The 16,521-nt window shown below is 36.7% G+C and overlaps 1 protein-coding gene across 2 annotated transcripts in view; it reads left to right on the top strand.

Moving 5' to 3' along the window:
* The first annotated feature begins 420 nt into the window (after positions 1 to 420).
* unc5ca (unc-5 netrin receptor Ca) overlaps positions 421 to 16,521 on the top strand; it is a 169,592-nt gene continuing 153,491 nt past the window's right edge. Inside the window, exon 1 of one of the 2 annotated variants that reach the window (XM_051894005.1) lies at positions 421 to 1,009. In XM_051894005.1, coding sequence (XP_051749965.1) covers positions 925 to 1,009 — 85 coding nt within the window. In that variant the 5' untranslated portion in view covers positions 421 to 924. The remainder of the gene's footprint in view (positions 1,010 to 16,521) is intronic. The other variant, XM_051894006.1, reaches the window with a different exon arrangement.

Genomic DNA, 16,521 nt, shown 5'->3' with positions numbered 1-16,521 from the left:
CCAAAAGGTTTTTGCAGCAATGACATAGAAGAGCCATTTTTAGTTCCACAAAGAACCTTTCAGTGAACAGAACCTTTTTTTTTTTTCTTATTGTAAAGAACATTTTAATTATCTAAAGAATCTTTTTCCACTATAAAGAACCTATTGTGCAATGGAAATGTTCCATGGATGTTATGGAACCATAGATGCCCATAAAGAACCTTTAATTTTAAGAGTGTACTTAAAAACTAAAATTCAATAGACTGTCTAAAATCTACTCCATGTGGTAACATCTAAATGAACTTGTTTTATTATTGAGTTAAATATGATTTAATATGACTAACAAAACCTGACAACATTAAACTGTAGCAAACGAAAATCATGTTTAGTGTCAGATCAGGTGTATTTCAGCAGAAGATCCGTCGGTGAATCCGGTCCTAGTGTTCGCAGTAGCCGGTGGAGGGCAGAGGCGGGCAGCTGGATGCGGGTTAAACCGAGAAACGGGACTCACGCTGCTCATATTCGGCGAGCGCCGAGCGCACATGCATGCAGCTGGATGCTGGAACCCGAAACCCCGATCTCCAGCTCCTCTGAACACATCCAGAGAGAAAAGCAGCACAAACACCTCATCATACAGTGAATGAGTGCGCGGTCTGAACTAATGACCAACTCATGCAGAGGAGTGTGAGCGCGTCTGTGGAGAGCGCGCGTAGATGAGAGCTAGAGGGCGGCGGCGCATCGCTCCTCACCTCCGTTACCGCTCCAATCCTCCAGTCCCGGGACCTTCTCCTGATCTCTCCGTGAGGAACACACGCTGAACTTGAGACGCGTAATTGCGTCGGTCCTCCGTTTAGCTTCAACCACAGCAGCTCCTTTGTCACGGCTGAACCAAACCGACGAGGGAACGAATATTCTGCGCTGAGGAGTTTTCCAAACTCCAAAGTCATGGGGAAAAACGGACGACAGAGATTTGGATTGGGATTAGTGCTTCTCTTTCTGTGGGTTCTGCTCCAAATAGTTGACGCGCAAGGTAAGATAACCAATTCATGTTTTGCACATTTTCATGTCTTGCTTTGTTTTTTTTTTTTTTTTTTTTTTTTTTACATTATTGCAATATTTATTGTATTCACATCATCGGAACGTTATTTCTCTTTTATTATTTTACTTCTGAAATTTTGCTATTTTTTGTGCATGTTTTTTTATGCAAATCTGTCATTTCAATTCTTTGAAATTGAGATCTGGTTTGGAATTTGAGACCGCAAAGCCACAGCAAGGCTATGCATTAGGAGTAGCCTAAAATACTCTTAAAAATAAAGTTTTTTTTTTAATTGCCATTAATGGTTCCATGAAGAGCCTTTGACATCCATAAGACCTTTGCATTGCACTAAAGGTTCATTTGAGTGGATAAGGGTTCTTAAGATTGCTATTAAAATGTTCTTCACAAGAAAAAAATAGTTCTTTTAAGAAATAATCACTGAAAGGTTCTTTATGGAACTCAAAATGGTTCTAAATGGATCACTGTGAAAACACCCTTTTGGAACCTTTATTTTTAAGAGTGTATAGCCCATACTGATCACTTAATAGGCAACATAATGTAATATATTCTGGGTTTATTAGAGTTTATGCTGTCAAAAAAGAGTTTTGGATAGATTATTATTAAATAATTAAGTTTTATGCAGTGCGTGAATGTTTCATTGGACTTTTAGCCTATTTGTTGACATTTTCCGTCAGTTGTCGGGGCGCACTCTCTCTAGCACAGACCGACTTAAAGGGTTAGTTCACCCAAAAATGAAAATAATGTCATTTATTACTCACCCTCATGTCATTCTACACCCGTAAGACCTTCGTCCGTCTTCGGAACACAAATTAAGATATTTTTGATGAAATCCAATGGCTCAGTGAGGCCACTATTGAGAGCAAAGCCACCGAACCTCTCAAGATCCATAAAGGTACTAAAAACATATTTATAACAGTTCATGTGAGTTCAGTGGTTCAACCTTAATATTATAAAGCGACGAAAAAAAAAAAAAAAATAACGACTTCCGAAGATGAACGAAGGTCTTAGGGGTGTAGAACGACATGAGGGTGAGTAATTAATGACAGAATTTTCATTTTTGTGTGAACAAACCATTTAATTTGAAATACATTTACAAAAAAAGGATTTGTGAAATATTTGTGATCTCTAAAATGTCTGTATATAGTTATTGACAGCAGTTTTTCACGATAGGCCTATTATCCGATGGAAAGCGCTAGAGCAGCGTGATCTTGACCTCCTCACGTGACAGCGATTTCACAAGCATTTATGTAGGCCTAGCGCACTTTAACTCATAATGCGACTTTTGTAGTTACTAAAATGTCTCTGCAAAGCTTGTTCGGTAAATACATTATTTCTTTGTTTCTCCCGCTGGATAGGTTATTTATGAAGCATGAATGGAATTTTGTTATTGCGTACTCCATCGGGAGATTCCACTGAAACACTCCAGTATGTCTCAGGGATTCACAGCCAGCCTTAGTTTTCCATTTAATAGGCTATATATAGCCAGATAATATTTTTAAATGTATAGTAGTAGGTTATTACAATAATTTACATGTTTGTTGAAAGTATTATGTTGTGCTGATTTGACCTCTTTGCAAATTTTTATTTATTGGCAGTCAAAATTGTTTACTGCACTCAAAAATGAATATTCTGTCATCATTTACTCACCCTCATGTTTTTCCAAACCCTTATGACTTTCACACAATGCCTCTGCCAAGTGCCATCCTTGAGATATGCCAAGTTTGAATAGGCACAAACAAGCACAAATGAAATTTGAGAGCTGCGGTGGAGGATGAGATTTCATTGAACAACAACTTAAATTTTGGTATGTTTACCACACAAATCTATCATATGACTTGTCATATAGTGCATGAGTCATATGAACTACTTTTATGGAGCTTTTTTTAGAGTTTGACAGCATAAATCACTATACACTTCCATTGTATGGAAAAGAGCAAAGTAGACTTTGTATGTTGTATGTTTCTCTAATGACATGATTGTCATTTCTTGGTAAAGTTTTCCTCTAAAATGTACTTTTTCTCAGCGTTTGATCTTTCTTTTTATAGTTTCATGTATGAGATAATGCAATTTTGCTCTTGCTCCAGGATTTACAGGAAGTTCTGTCCTAAATTTGGTATTCGTCACTCTATTATAACAATGCAAAGCATTTTCCCATTTCCATCTGTGTGAATGCGTGCTGTAATGTCGAGTTATGAAATTAGAGAGCATCTGTCTTGTGTCTCGTTCTTTGCAGAGTGTTTTATGAGTCCGTAATGGAATCAGAGTTCATATGTGACTCCAGTCTGCTGAAGAGCAGGACGTCGTTAGTGGAGTGAGGTTTCTAAGTCACTTTAAGGAGACAAGACAAAGTGGGAATGACTCCGTTTGTATGCCGCTTGTGAGTGTGTTTGTGTGCTTAGGGTAAGTGGTGGCCATCAGCTCGGAGACACAAGAAACCCAGCAGCCCATTAAAAAGCCATTAGCTAAAGCCGTCTCTCTTGCCGCCGAGTTTGTTTTGTGTGTCAAACAAACAGCAGGGCAGAGAGAGAGAGAGACGGGAAAGTGTGATTTAAGAAAGAAAATCAGATATCTGGTGTACACTCTTTAAGTCAGCATAAAATCAAAATGGACTTTTATTTATTTTCTTAATATATGTGTTATTGCGAGCGATTCATTGGTTAAATTACATTAAATAAATAAATTGCCTTGTAAAACAACTTCCCACTTCTGCTGACAACATCTAACCCTCTTATTTTTCAACTCCTCCTGTTCAGCTCCTGTGTTTTCATGATCCAGTCGGTTCATGATATATAAAATGAAGTTCCATTCTCAATTTTATACTTAAACTGTTCAAAAGTTTGGGGTAGGTACATTATTTTTGTTTGTTTGTTTTTTAAATGAAGTCTCTTCTGTTCACTAAGGCAGCATTTATTTGATCAAAAATACAGTAAAAACAGTAATATTGGGAAATATTATTACCTTGTAAAAGAATGAATATATTTAAAAAATGTAATTTATTCCTGTGAGCAAAGCTGAATTTTCAGCTTCATTACTCCAGTCTTCAGTGTCACATGATCCTTCAGAAATCATTCTAATATGCTGATTTGCTGCTCAAGAAACATTTATTATTATTATCAATGCTGAAAACAGTTGTGCTGATTCATATATATATATAGAGAGAGAGAGAGAGAGAGAGAGGTCAAAGACGAAAAAGGGTGTTCAAGCATCAAAACAATAAGTGTAATACAGCTTTGAATTGTTGTTGTTGTTGTTGTTTTTCAGTACATTAGAATGGGTCCGGTTTAATTTGTTTGCGTTTTTTTTTCTCAGCGAAAATTAAATATCATACATTTTTACCATGATTTACAGAAGACACCCACTAAAATGTTATTCAGTGTAACAATCTTATCAGGGATATTTACAACAAAAATCTGTAATTTTACATTTTTAAACTTTGCCACTATCTTAGGTTTTGCCCATTTGTCAGCAAGAATTTTAACTCATTTCAAATGCAATAAAATTTAGTATGCTCACTTATTCTTTAATATATTTTAATACATACAGGTCAGAATAAGTATGTTGTTTAAATTTTTACATAGATATAAGTGTTACACTGAATGACAATGAAACATTATTTCACCCACATTTTGACATTTTATTTTCCCAATTTGAAACCTTAAAAGTAGACGTTTTACTTACATTTAATGTGCTTTCTATGTATACAAAATCACTTTTGTAAATTTCTATTGATGCGGACATCTAAATATCTTTGACCCATATATATATTAGTGCTGTCAATCGATTAAAAATTAACTAATTAATCACACATTTTTCTGTAATTAATCGCGACTAATCGCACGTAACATTACAGTTTTTAATATATTTTTATATTGTAATAATTTCACATTTAATCTCCAAATTAATTTAGAAACAACATAGTATATTTACATAGTAACAGACAGTATATTTTAATTATTTGATCTAACAGGTGGGAAATATCCAGAATCAAACACTTCAGTCTTCACTGCATAATTTAGATTAAAATATAGATTAATTTTTATTAAAGCTACAAAAGTAATTTAAGTAAGAGCAGTGAGTGATTTTCTTTGATTATCATTAATGGCAAACTGCAGCTGGTTTATTAGGCTGCTGTCACTTTAAGACCTGCCGCACATGATGTGGATCAGCATCCTATTTTCTCACAACTCTTTGTGCTCATTTGAAACTTGTACTCATTTAAGACTGTACGTACGAGGATTCCCAGTGTATTTTGGCATAATTTTGTTTGTTTTTGTCCGTTCAAGCGCGAAAGAGAACTCAATGCGGCCGGTGTTAGGTAGCACAATTCAACAGCGGTAAATACTACCAGCATTATATTTATGTGGTTTGAGGCTTTATTAACATCCTTACATACCCCTACCCTAAACTTACCCTTAAAACGATGCAAATATAGTGATGATAGAACAATCTAATAAGTATAGTAGCATTATTTGTCAGAAAAAATGGCGCGCTGTCTGAAGCGGCTTTCTGTGGGCACGAGTCGTGTGTCTGTCACACCGAGATTCACAGACAGCCGCAAGTACTGCACTGTGTTTTCTTTTGTGTGTTGTCGCACTTGAATGATTTAAAAGCATTCGCATGAATAAGAGCGTGATCATATAATGTAACACTAGCTAAAGGATGACAGAAAAAAACGGATGCTGCGTTAAATATTTTTAACGCGTTAAACTGAAAAAATGAATTGCATGCACTAGCATGTTAATTTTGACAGCACTAATATATAATGGGTTGCAAACTGTGTTGTAAACTGTGTTGACTTTAGTGAGAAACATTCACATTGTCTCCAGGACATACACAAACAGTGAAATAACCCAGTTTAGCTGTGATCCCTGGAATGATGCTGGATTTGTCTAGTACAGTTCAGCAGGTCAGCCTCATTTTTCACACAGCGCTCACACTTTTCACACATCGACCCGTAAATGTGTGTGTTTTTGTGTTAGGAGTGACAAAAACGTGTAAGAGAAGATCTTCGAGACAGGCAGAGAGTTCACGCGCAGTTCTTAACCCTGCTGTCTGTCGTGAATAGTGACTTCTGTTCTGTAGAATCGGTTTAATGTTTTCTCCAAGCACAGCTGCCCACACGTGTCTGTAGAGACTGTAGATGGGCTGTTTACTGTGATTTAAGTGGACATTCATTGGTGGTGTTTGCTAAGGCAAAACAAACCCCTGACTCGAAGTATTAAACTTTGGCATGTAATTTGTACTGGAAACAACCCATAACACCCTTGCATCGTGGTGGCAAGTTTTGCATGGGCGATCACCACTCATTTTGCAGTTAAATCTAGTTGAGTTGAGATTTTAACATTTGTGGTAAAATTTGACTGGTGATATTCATACTTACAGACAGTTTACACTAATGTCAGCTGGGTATCGTCATTCGTAATTTATTAGGAGATAAAGAAGAAGAGAAATATAAAAAGAGTGCCATTGCTTCAGGGGAAAGTCCCATGATCCTTTGCAGCGAGAGCTTGCAGCCAATAGGAGATCAACATTGCTGACATTAACCTGCTGACCTCAGGGCACGAGTGTATCCGTGCACTCACTGTTGAAGAAATGCATGTTTTTAATGCGAGCGTGATCTGTTTGAAGAGTCGTGCTAAATGCAGAAGAGTGCGTGAGCGGCACGCAAGGTCTTTTGTTTTATGCTGTTCTTTGTCTTCTTTGTTTCTTTTAATTGGATGAATGTAACGCAACTGTTTCGTCATGCACACAAAGACTGTCAGAGATAATGTGTGTGTGTGTGTTTGTGAACATCTAAAGGCCTTTTTACATGACTCGCATCAGGGCTTTAACGTGCCTCTCAACACAAGCATCATCTGCCGCTTTGACCTCCACATGAAAAGAGTTGCACATTGTGTCAAAGGAGGGCGATTTCACTAGGTTGCTAGTATAGTGCTGGGAATTGTTGCTAAAACAGATATTTCTTGATATTTTTCACAATAAATATTTGACAGTATTTTGACAATATTCATTATAATCTTGATATTTGTGTATTTCCTCTGCAACCGCTTAAAATAGTGTAATTCTTCAACCAAACGGCTGTAGAATATTATTTTTACTATTATTTTTATACTATCACATTCTTTAATAATATTTTGAATAGTTTTAGTTTTAGTATGTCAAGTCAACTTTATAGAAATGTTGCCTTGGCAACTAACTGAAATGAAATTTAACACCAACAATACTGTACTGTAGCTAATTAAGCTACAAAATTAAGAGTCAAAATGTTTAATGTGAGAAGTAAAAATCCAGTAAAATTTAGTTCACACTGTTTTAAACAAGGTTTTTTACTAAATTTACACGAAGAAATATGTATCAAAACTTATATGCACCAAATATAACGATAAACAGCAATATTTATCTATGTATGTTTTTGATAAAACATTTTAATATATGAATAATGCAAGGACATTTTTGAGTGATGATGCAAGCAAGTCTTTGAATTTGATATTTAATATATTAGAATAGACAGTCTGAACTGATTCCCTTAAATTTATCAAACTTATAAACAATAACTTTTCATTGCTATTGAAGTTTATCTTAAAGCTGCAGTCCGTAAGTTTTGCCTCTTTGTCGCCATCTCTGTTTGAAACCTGCAATTGCAGTTATTTGCGGAATTATCATCTTTACGTGGGTTGTGGATCGGCACGACTCCTCAGCGCAGATGAATCTAATGTTTGCTGTCAGTCACTGCACCGGTGGATATTGTATTTCAGAATCACAGATTCTACGTCTTGGAAGTATGACCAAAATAAGAATTTTCACCGGAAAATGTCATCTGAACAAGTAAGTAACAAATATGCCACTTTTGTTCTGACCAACTGAGAAAAAAGCATAAATAGCGCTGCCAATGGTGGTAAATCTAACGATCACTTGGCTCGGATCACACCAAACCGTGCAAATGATTATTATTGTTATACTTTGTTCTCAAATTGTTAATGTTAAAAACATCAGCATTGCATGACTATGTGTATTTAGTGTGTATTAGTGTTACCTGTAGATTTCAATTTCTTTAGCCACTCCGCAGTCTGAAGTCTTTTGCTTTTGACTATGGGTGAATCTCCTGTTGTCACTGATGATTGTCATTTGGACCTTTCTGGATTACAATCCGCCATCAAAATGATAAGTTTAATTATTGAAGCTGCTGTGAGAAAAGGCTATAAATGATCCGCTACCAGCAGCATCCTCACTTATAACCAACTAGCTGGGACTCCTTCTCTATGTAAACAGACGTGACGTAATGACGAAAAGACGAATGGCTGCATGCTCGAGTTTCCCGCGGAAATCCACCAGTACGGATTTTATTATAAAACATTATTACAAGCTTACAGTTGTGAATCAGGCTAAGGTAAGGAGATAGTTTTGGACACTGGCTGGTTATGTAATTGCTCAAAAATTAATTTTGGATCATTTTTAACCAAAAAAAGTTACAGACTGCAGCTTTAAAGACTCTATTAAAACATCTTTAACTTAGTGTGCTAACACTCTCAAGTTGTGCTATTTAAACAAATTATGGTTTGGCACACACTCTTAAAAAGGCAAAGCTTGCGGTGGGAAACTCAAAAAACTATGTCTGTGTGAACGTGTACTAGTGGCTGTAGGGGATGAATGTTAAGAGAAGACTAGTCAACCACTGTGACACATCTCTAGTGTGTACATGACCAATAGGGCCAGGAACGTGTATTGAGAAAGTAACTAGATTCCATGTTAGGGCTGCACGATAAATCATTGTGATCATGATTCTTGCTTCTCTCGATTAATTGAACATAATTGACTGTGATATTTGCCCACTGGTTATTTATCCTGTTTCATTTTCATTTAACATGTGTTGTATTGCATTGGTAACAAGCCTCCAGAAGCTTTCATGCTTGCGGTTGCCAGATGTCAAGAGTTTAAATCCCCCAATCAGAGCTTTTCCCTTAAATGGATACATTTTCTGCCCAGTGTATTACTTAATCTTTCCAAACAGGCAACCATGCACACATGCTTCCTCTGCTCTGAAAAAAAAGTGCTGATGATCTAAAAATACCGGTGTGGCAAGCAGGGCGGGGCCGAGAGCCATGGGAAGGGAGCGAGGCACGCAGGTGATGCTCATTAACACTCGTGCCACCGGCCTCGCTCCATTCCCACGGCTCTCGGCCCCACCCTGCTTGCCACAACCGATTTGTCACGCAGACGTTTGCTGTGACTAAATCTGCGAGCAAACATCAGTGATCAACTGTAATAAATCCAAAATTTGCATAATGCCAGCCTATGGTCTTCATTGGCTACCTGCAAACAACATCTAATTTGCCCCGCCCTCAAACACTGTTGTTGTAGCTGAGGCCTAGAAGAGCTTGATTTGTGTTGTCAACATGTCGAGAAGACGCTGTTTTCTGTGCCGCCAAAGTAAATCCAAAAAACTTCCAAAGGATGATGTCTCATGCTGGAATTGATACGGTAAAACCGATTCCAGCATTACTGATCGTATCACTGTGTATCAAGTGCTGAAGAATCCTCCGGAGTTGAAATTCAGATATGATAATGAGCGTTTGGTTTCCGATAAGTGCTGTAAGCAGCTGACCAATCACAGCAGACTGGGTCATCTGACCAATCAGAGCAGAGTAGGCAGTTTTAGAGAGGCATAATCTTTGAACAAGCCGTTTCAGACACTGAGAAAAGAGGTGATGCTGCAATGCATATTATGACAAATGTAAAGTGTTTTTTGACCTTGGATGCATTGTAGGAGACCTCTAAAAATAGCATATTAGGGGCACTTTAATATTAAGAATTTCACTGGTTTAGAAGTTTCTTTTTTTGCACCAGTTTTCATAATGTAGAGAGTGTGTTAATTTTTATGATAATATAATACATTAGGAACTAGATGAAGTAAAATAAACCATGCAAATTTACGTAGGAAAAGTGAAAATGCAATAATTCTGATGAAATATAAAATGAACATAATCATGATTAATAATCATGATTATAATTTTTTGAGCAAGATATTTGTGAAAATCAGTTTAACCATTATCGTGCAGCCCTAGTCTGTGTGGGTATCATGTTGAATGCATTTAAACTGTCTCTCTATCTCTCTTTCAGTCCTCTTCAGGCAGTGCTCTCATCAGAGACTGTAATGACTGCGATTATGATGGTTATATATCACCTCTGAGCTCTTGCACTCACACACACAAATAGCTCAGCACAGACGGTCCGTCACACACAGCAACACACAGCGGGTTCGCTTGCACAATAACAGCATTGTGTACTTCACAGTTAGATCGAGAGACGGCCTTGTGAAACTCAACTTCTGTACGGACGAGACTAAGTTCTGCAGGGAAAAACGGGGCCAACGGAGATGCATATTTACATGATGTGCATGTTTCCCAGGCCTTTGATCATGGACGTTGCAGGAGTCAGCATTAGCGTTGTGATTCTGCTGTGTTGGGGATGCTATTCTTAGCATGGATGATAAATGTAAAAATGCTCCTCGGCAGAAGCTGCACTCTGTTCGTGTCACGTTTTTCTGTGCACGAATAATTATAGTGTATAAAAAATGACGCCCTTCAGCTAAAGGACTAACATCTGCGACCGGTGCCGTATATTACCTGAGCTCTTCAAGAGACTGACAGCTTCATCAGCCAATCACAGCAGCCTCAGCTGCATAGAGGCGGGAACAGTGTCCCTGAACCTGCTTTAGCTTGTGTTTTAAGTGTGTGTCATTGTGGCCTAATTACTCAAGAAGTTTTGAGGGCATTAGCGTCTTATATATGAACATTGATACCCTATATATTAAAGGGTCAGTTCACCCAAAAATGAAATTTTTGTCATTAATTACTCACCCTCATGACGTTCCAAACCCGCAAGATCTTTGTTCATCTTCGGAACACAAATTAAGATATTTTTGATGAAATCCGGGAAGTTTTTTATCTCCCATAGAAAGCAACGAAATTACCACATTCAAGGTCCAGAGAAGTAGTAAAGACATTGTTAAGGGTGTGTTCACACTTGTAGTTCGGTTCGTTTGGTCCGGACCAAAAACAAACAAACAAACAGTGCTGGTCCGATTAGCATTCAGATTGGCAATTTTATCACCAAACCAAAAGAGACCGGACCTAAAGGCATAGGGACACATTCACAACCTGATTGGTCGGATTTTATGATGTATTGCCTATTTTGAGAGGGAACTTACCGAACATCCAAAACTATGCTGTGTGCTGAGGTAAATGAGCTTGTTGTGTGTGTGTAGCCTGCATATGATGGTATTTTGGCCAGCTGGGAACTCGTGAATAGCTTATAAAATGTGTAAAGGAGTCGAAACAGCGGCGGGAATCCCTCCATCACACACAAACGATCTGCTGCGTGGAGACGCGCGTCTGATGGCTGTGATGGGCAAACTCGCGACTATGACGAGAAAAACCGATATGTGTGAGGATTCTGTCCTTTTTAGGGTCTCATCTTCCAGTTTTTGGTTCGTTTACATGTCTTTAGTCCGTGTTGCGTTCATATATCATTTGAACCGCACCAGAGTTTGTTTGGAAGCGGACCGAGACCTATCTTTTCAGCGGTCACGGTCCGCTTGTTTGGTGCGCACCAGGGTTCGGATGGCAGTGTTCACACATGTTCAAATGAACCGCACTAACAGAGCAATTGCACCAGGGTTCGTTTTAATCGAACCAAACATGACAAGTGTGCACACACCCTAAAATAGTCGACATGACTGCAGTGGTTCAACCTTAATTTTATGAAGCGACGAGAATACTTTTTGTGCACAAAAACAAAACAAAAATAACGACTTTCTTCAGCAATTTCTTCTTTACCCTGTCAACCCCTTAAGCAAGTGGCTGAAGACTTCACTATCACTGTATCTAAAATTTGTGTTAATTATTATTATTGACTCTTGGGATTCATTAGTTTTAGTTAGTTAGTCATGAACTAAAACAATTAAAAATTATTTTTGTTAATTGATATAAAGCTGAAATAAAATATAAATATTAGATGAAAAAAATTAAAAGTATACTTTAATTTACTTTAATTACTATAATTACTAAAAATTAAAATAAAAGTGAAATTTAAAAATCAAAAACGTGATGAAAAGCATATAACAAAATGACTAATAATTAAAATTAAGATATAAAAATATAAATAATACTAAAATAACACTGATTAATTTATCTAGATTTTTCAGTGTTTGTTTTAACTTTAATATTTTAGCGACAGTTCTTTAAATGGAGAATAATTTAGAGACAGTTTATGTTGCTCTGGATGTGTATTTTAATATATAATTATATTATTATTCTTAAAAAATCAGAAATGTTTCTTGAGCAGCAAATCAGCATATTAGAATGATTTCTGAAGGATCATGTGACACTGAAGACTGCAGTAATGATGCTGAAAATTCAGCTTTGATCACAGAAATAAATTACATTTTAAAGTATATTCAAATAGAAAACAGTTATTATAATATTTCACAATATTACTGTTTTTACTGTTTTTTTGATCAAACAAATGCAGCCTTGGTGAGCAGAAGAGACTTCATTCAAAAACATTGAAAATCTTACTGACCCCAAACTTTTGAACAGTAGCTTATACTGTGTACAGTATGTGATTTTTCTGTATAGATAAGCTGAATTCATACTAACATACTAGCATACTGCACTTACTATTTCTGCCATACTGTATCTTTATATGTCAGATACAGAAGAGTTATTATTTTATAGCCATATCGATATACAATCCCAAAATTTTGGACAAATTTTGCAGCCCTACAAACAAGCACAACAAACCTGGAATTTTTTTAGCGCATTTTGAATCCAATTTTTATTAAAAACATGACAAAACGCGAGCCCTACATGACAATCGCAGCCAGCGTATAGTATGTACTGCGCAGTATTCAGTAAGTACTATGCTAGTATTCCATTCTGAACATATTGTAACCCATTTCCCAGCTCTGTGTTTTTGAGGAACTGAAGCAGATGCAAACATACAGTAACACAGTCCATTATTAGCCTGGTTGGAGCTCTTTGGTCAAGCTTATCTGCTGTCTTTTTCCTGTCCGTTCCTAGTTCTGCTTCACATTTCACATTCAGGTTTAGATGATCGTATCACTTTGACTGAATGAAAATTCATCCCTGCTGAACTATCATACTCCACAGATGTTGCACAGAGAAAACCCTCGCACGATTTGCACACTTCTTGCATGTTGTGTGCATGTCAGAACTTGATTTAACCTGATATTTGATGAGGTTGTGAATTATATCTGTTGTATTACCTATCGATTGTGTGATTGGTTCTGACCTTCAAGCGGGTGTTTCTCATTGGCCGAGCGCGACCGATATGATGGGAATAGTTAAAGGAGAGATGCAGTGCGGTAGTTGTCTCATTAACAGCAGCAGGTGCTCGAGTAGAGACTTGTTTGAGGTTTCAGAAATTCTCAGCGGGAAACAGAGATTGTCTTTATGTGATCTGCACACATTGTCTCTCTCTTTCTCTTGGTCTGTCTCTCTAGGGGTGTGTTTGGTGGCGGCGCTGAAGATAGAGAAAGTGAGGAAAAAAAGGAGTTGTTTGGACTTTGAACTTCTCAAAAGCATCCTGACTCTTTCTGATGTCTTTGTCTTTTTAAAATGTCATCTACGCACAAGGAGCTTTTTAAAAGAGACAGAAAACAGCCAAAGAAATCTGTAGATCCCTGTTGTTTTTTTCTTTCCCTTTCTTTTTTTTTTTTTTTTTGAACAAAAATCAATCTTTGACCCTGTTAGAGAGTTCTGTGATATGTGACAGGATTTCCATTAATAGAAAGACAGATGGATAGAACCATAGATAGATAGATAGATGTGTATATATTTGTAAATGCATGTTGTCATGGACTAATTGTGATGTTTATGCAATCTCCTAATTAAATTAGCATAGACTAAATTAAGCCCCTGCGTCTTTGAGTGCATTGAAGCGTTTTGTTTTTTATGAACAGATCATTTAAATGCACATGCATTTTTGTTGTATTATATACAGTATATTCTTTCTCACTTGTGGTGATTATTCTTGAATGGTGTGGAGACTGATAAGAGATGTTTATTTACACATGGAGATCTGAGCTTCAACTCAAATCCATTGGATATTTGGAAAACTCTCCAGTCTGTTATTATGAAATTGTCTGTCTGTCGACGAGGGGTCAGAAGATCACAACAAGAAGTATTAAAGATATCTAAATATTCTTTTAGATTTGGGTTCTTAACAAACGTTTCTTTTGGTATCTTCATTTTGAAGGACCTATTTGGTTTAATTCCAGAGATATTGAGATCTCAATATGGCTTCAAGAATAAATTGTTAAATGTTGTTCAGAAACCAAATGTGGGTTACTTTGCACACAACTGGTACGTCTGAGTGCCAAAAATGCACTGAAATGGTCACATTGAGGCACATTAACTGTTTATAATATCCTACATTTGAATCAGTTTCAGAGATATTTGGAAGAAGGGATTTTGTTCATTTTAACTGCTTCTGAAGCCAGCAAGAGTTCAAATAGGCAAAATCATAACTACATGTTTGAAAAAAGTTTCTTGCCTCCTAGGAAAGTGTGCTTGCTCTCTCCATACATTGTATTCACCGCTAAGGGGCATATTTGGTGGAATCACTGACAATACCTCAAACTTTGAAACATTTAAGGGCTCTCACACTTGAATGGGTAAATCTGGGTAATTCTAAACCCCAGGTAAATGGGATCCTGGGTTATTTTATGTTTCACACTGCTCATACTTTACCCAGAGTTAACAATTAATCCTGGCTATTCATAATCTCACTATACATTCCTAAATTCTGGGTTATTGTTCTTATTTGCATATATGTGGCGTCAGCAGTCATTACTAGATAAACACAAAATCACATTTGGTTTTCACCCATTGAAAATGGGTAAAATTCAACAATTTGGACATGGAGCTGCACTGAGATCCTAGTATCTTTGTATAGCGCCTTAAAAATGAAGATTCCAAAAGAAACATTTCTTAGGAACCAGAATCTAAAGGTGATGATACACGGGGAAACTTTTTGAGCAATGTTGCTTGGGCACTTTCCCATTGAGAATGAGCAATATATTTCTATCTGGATACTTTAGATCAGTCGTGGGCAATTTTTTGAGATCCTCCAATCAGAATGCAAGCAGCCGATCACATGAACGGCTTTGAGATTTCAGAAAAAATTCAAACAAGATGGCGGCCTCTCAGCGGCAGTGGAGCGAAGAAAAAGGAGCGTAAACTTATATCTTTTTACGCTGGCAAGTCATTTGTCAACCCAAAACAGGGAATTTGCCTCCTTTAATGCTTAAAATACCAACAGGTGTCCAATTTAAAGTGTGTAGGCTGTAATTTAGCCATCGAATGTTTTCAGTTAAGTACTAAAAAGACGCGTTCTGTTTAAGCATTGTAGTGGCATAGTCTGCAGGGCGTATGGCACGTGAAAGTAGTTTTTAATGCGACATGGGTTCGAATCCGCATTTTACCAAACTCGCTCTTCTCCCTTTTCCTATCACAAATCAGATTGGAAAGGCATTTATATTTAACAAAGAAAAACAAAGAAAATATTTGAAAAGTTGAAATAAAGTGCCTAACAAGTGTTTATAATAAAGTATTTATTGGGTTGGCAATAGATTTGCTCCTCTCTGATTAGTTACTGCCAACTGTCCATTGCCCTAATTAGTTGCCCTGTGTCTCACCAGGTTGCCCATTGATGGCAACATTGCTCAAAAAGTTGCACCGTGTATCATCACCTTAAAATTATATCTTTAATACTTCTTGAGTTACAGGCATGCACTTCGGATAAAGAACATTTTTGGCACTTGGACAGATATGTTCTATGCATTCGTTTTGGTCGATGGAAACAAGATATTTTTCTACTTTCAATATTATTTGTTCTTCAGAGATTCTTCTTTAAATACAATAAGTATTAGCTGTATACAAAGTGACCCACATTTGATTTTCACCCATTGAAAATGGGTAAAATTCAACCATTTCAACATAAAGTCATGTTGGGATCCCCATTTCTCTGGCATCAAACAATATAGGGCCTTTAAAATTAAAATTCCAAAAAAGAAGTTTATTAAAAAAAACAAAATATAAAAGGATATTAAGAGATCTATAATACTTCTTGAGTTACAGGCATGCAAGCTTTGGTGAAAAAACACAAGAAGTGCTTTTTCCCATTTTTTGAACCGTCACCGTTGGCATATAATGGAACAGATTGCGAAAGTCAACAGATTTTACTAATAGACCTACCAGTCTCTGTGTAAAAATAAAATAATGATGCTGCCATCTTTCTAAAGTCATTTTACAACACTCAAATTTGGCTTCAAATCTCAGGTGAAAAATGTTATTTTCACCCCCCTCTACAAAATATTGGATTACGTAGTAAATATTCATATATGACATTTAATATTTTGGCTTTCTTCTTCATTTATGTATGTCTTTCACCAGAAAAGAAAT

This window comes from Ctenopharyngodon idella, chromosome 5 (assembly GCF_019924925.1).
Source record: "Ctenopharyngodon idella isolate HZGC_01 chromosome 5, HZGC01, whole genome shotgun sequence".
Taxonomy (NCBI): Eukaryota; Metazoa; Chordata; class Actinopteri; order Cypriniformes; family Xenocyprididae; genus Ctenopharyngodon; species Ctenopharyngodon idella.
Note: the sequence above shows the minus strand (reverse complement) of the source record. Positions and strands in the feature narration are given on the sequence as shown.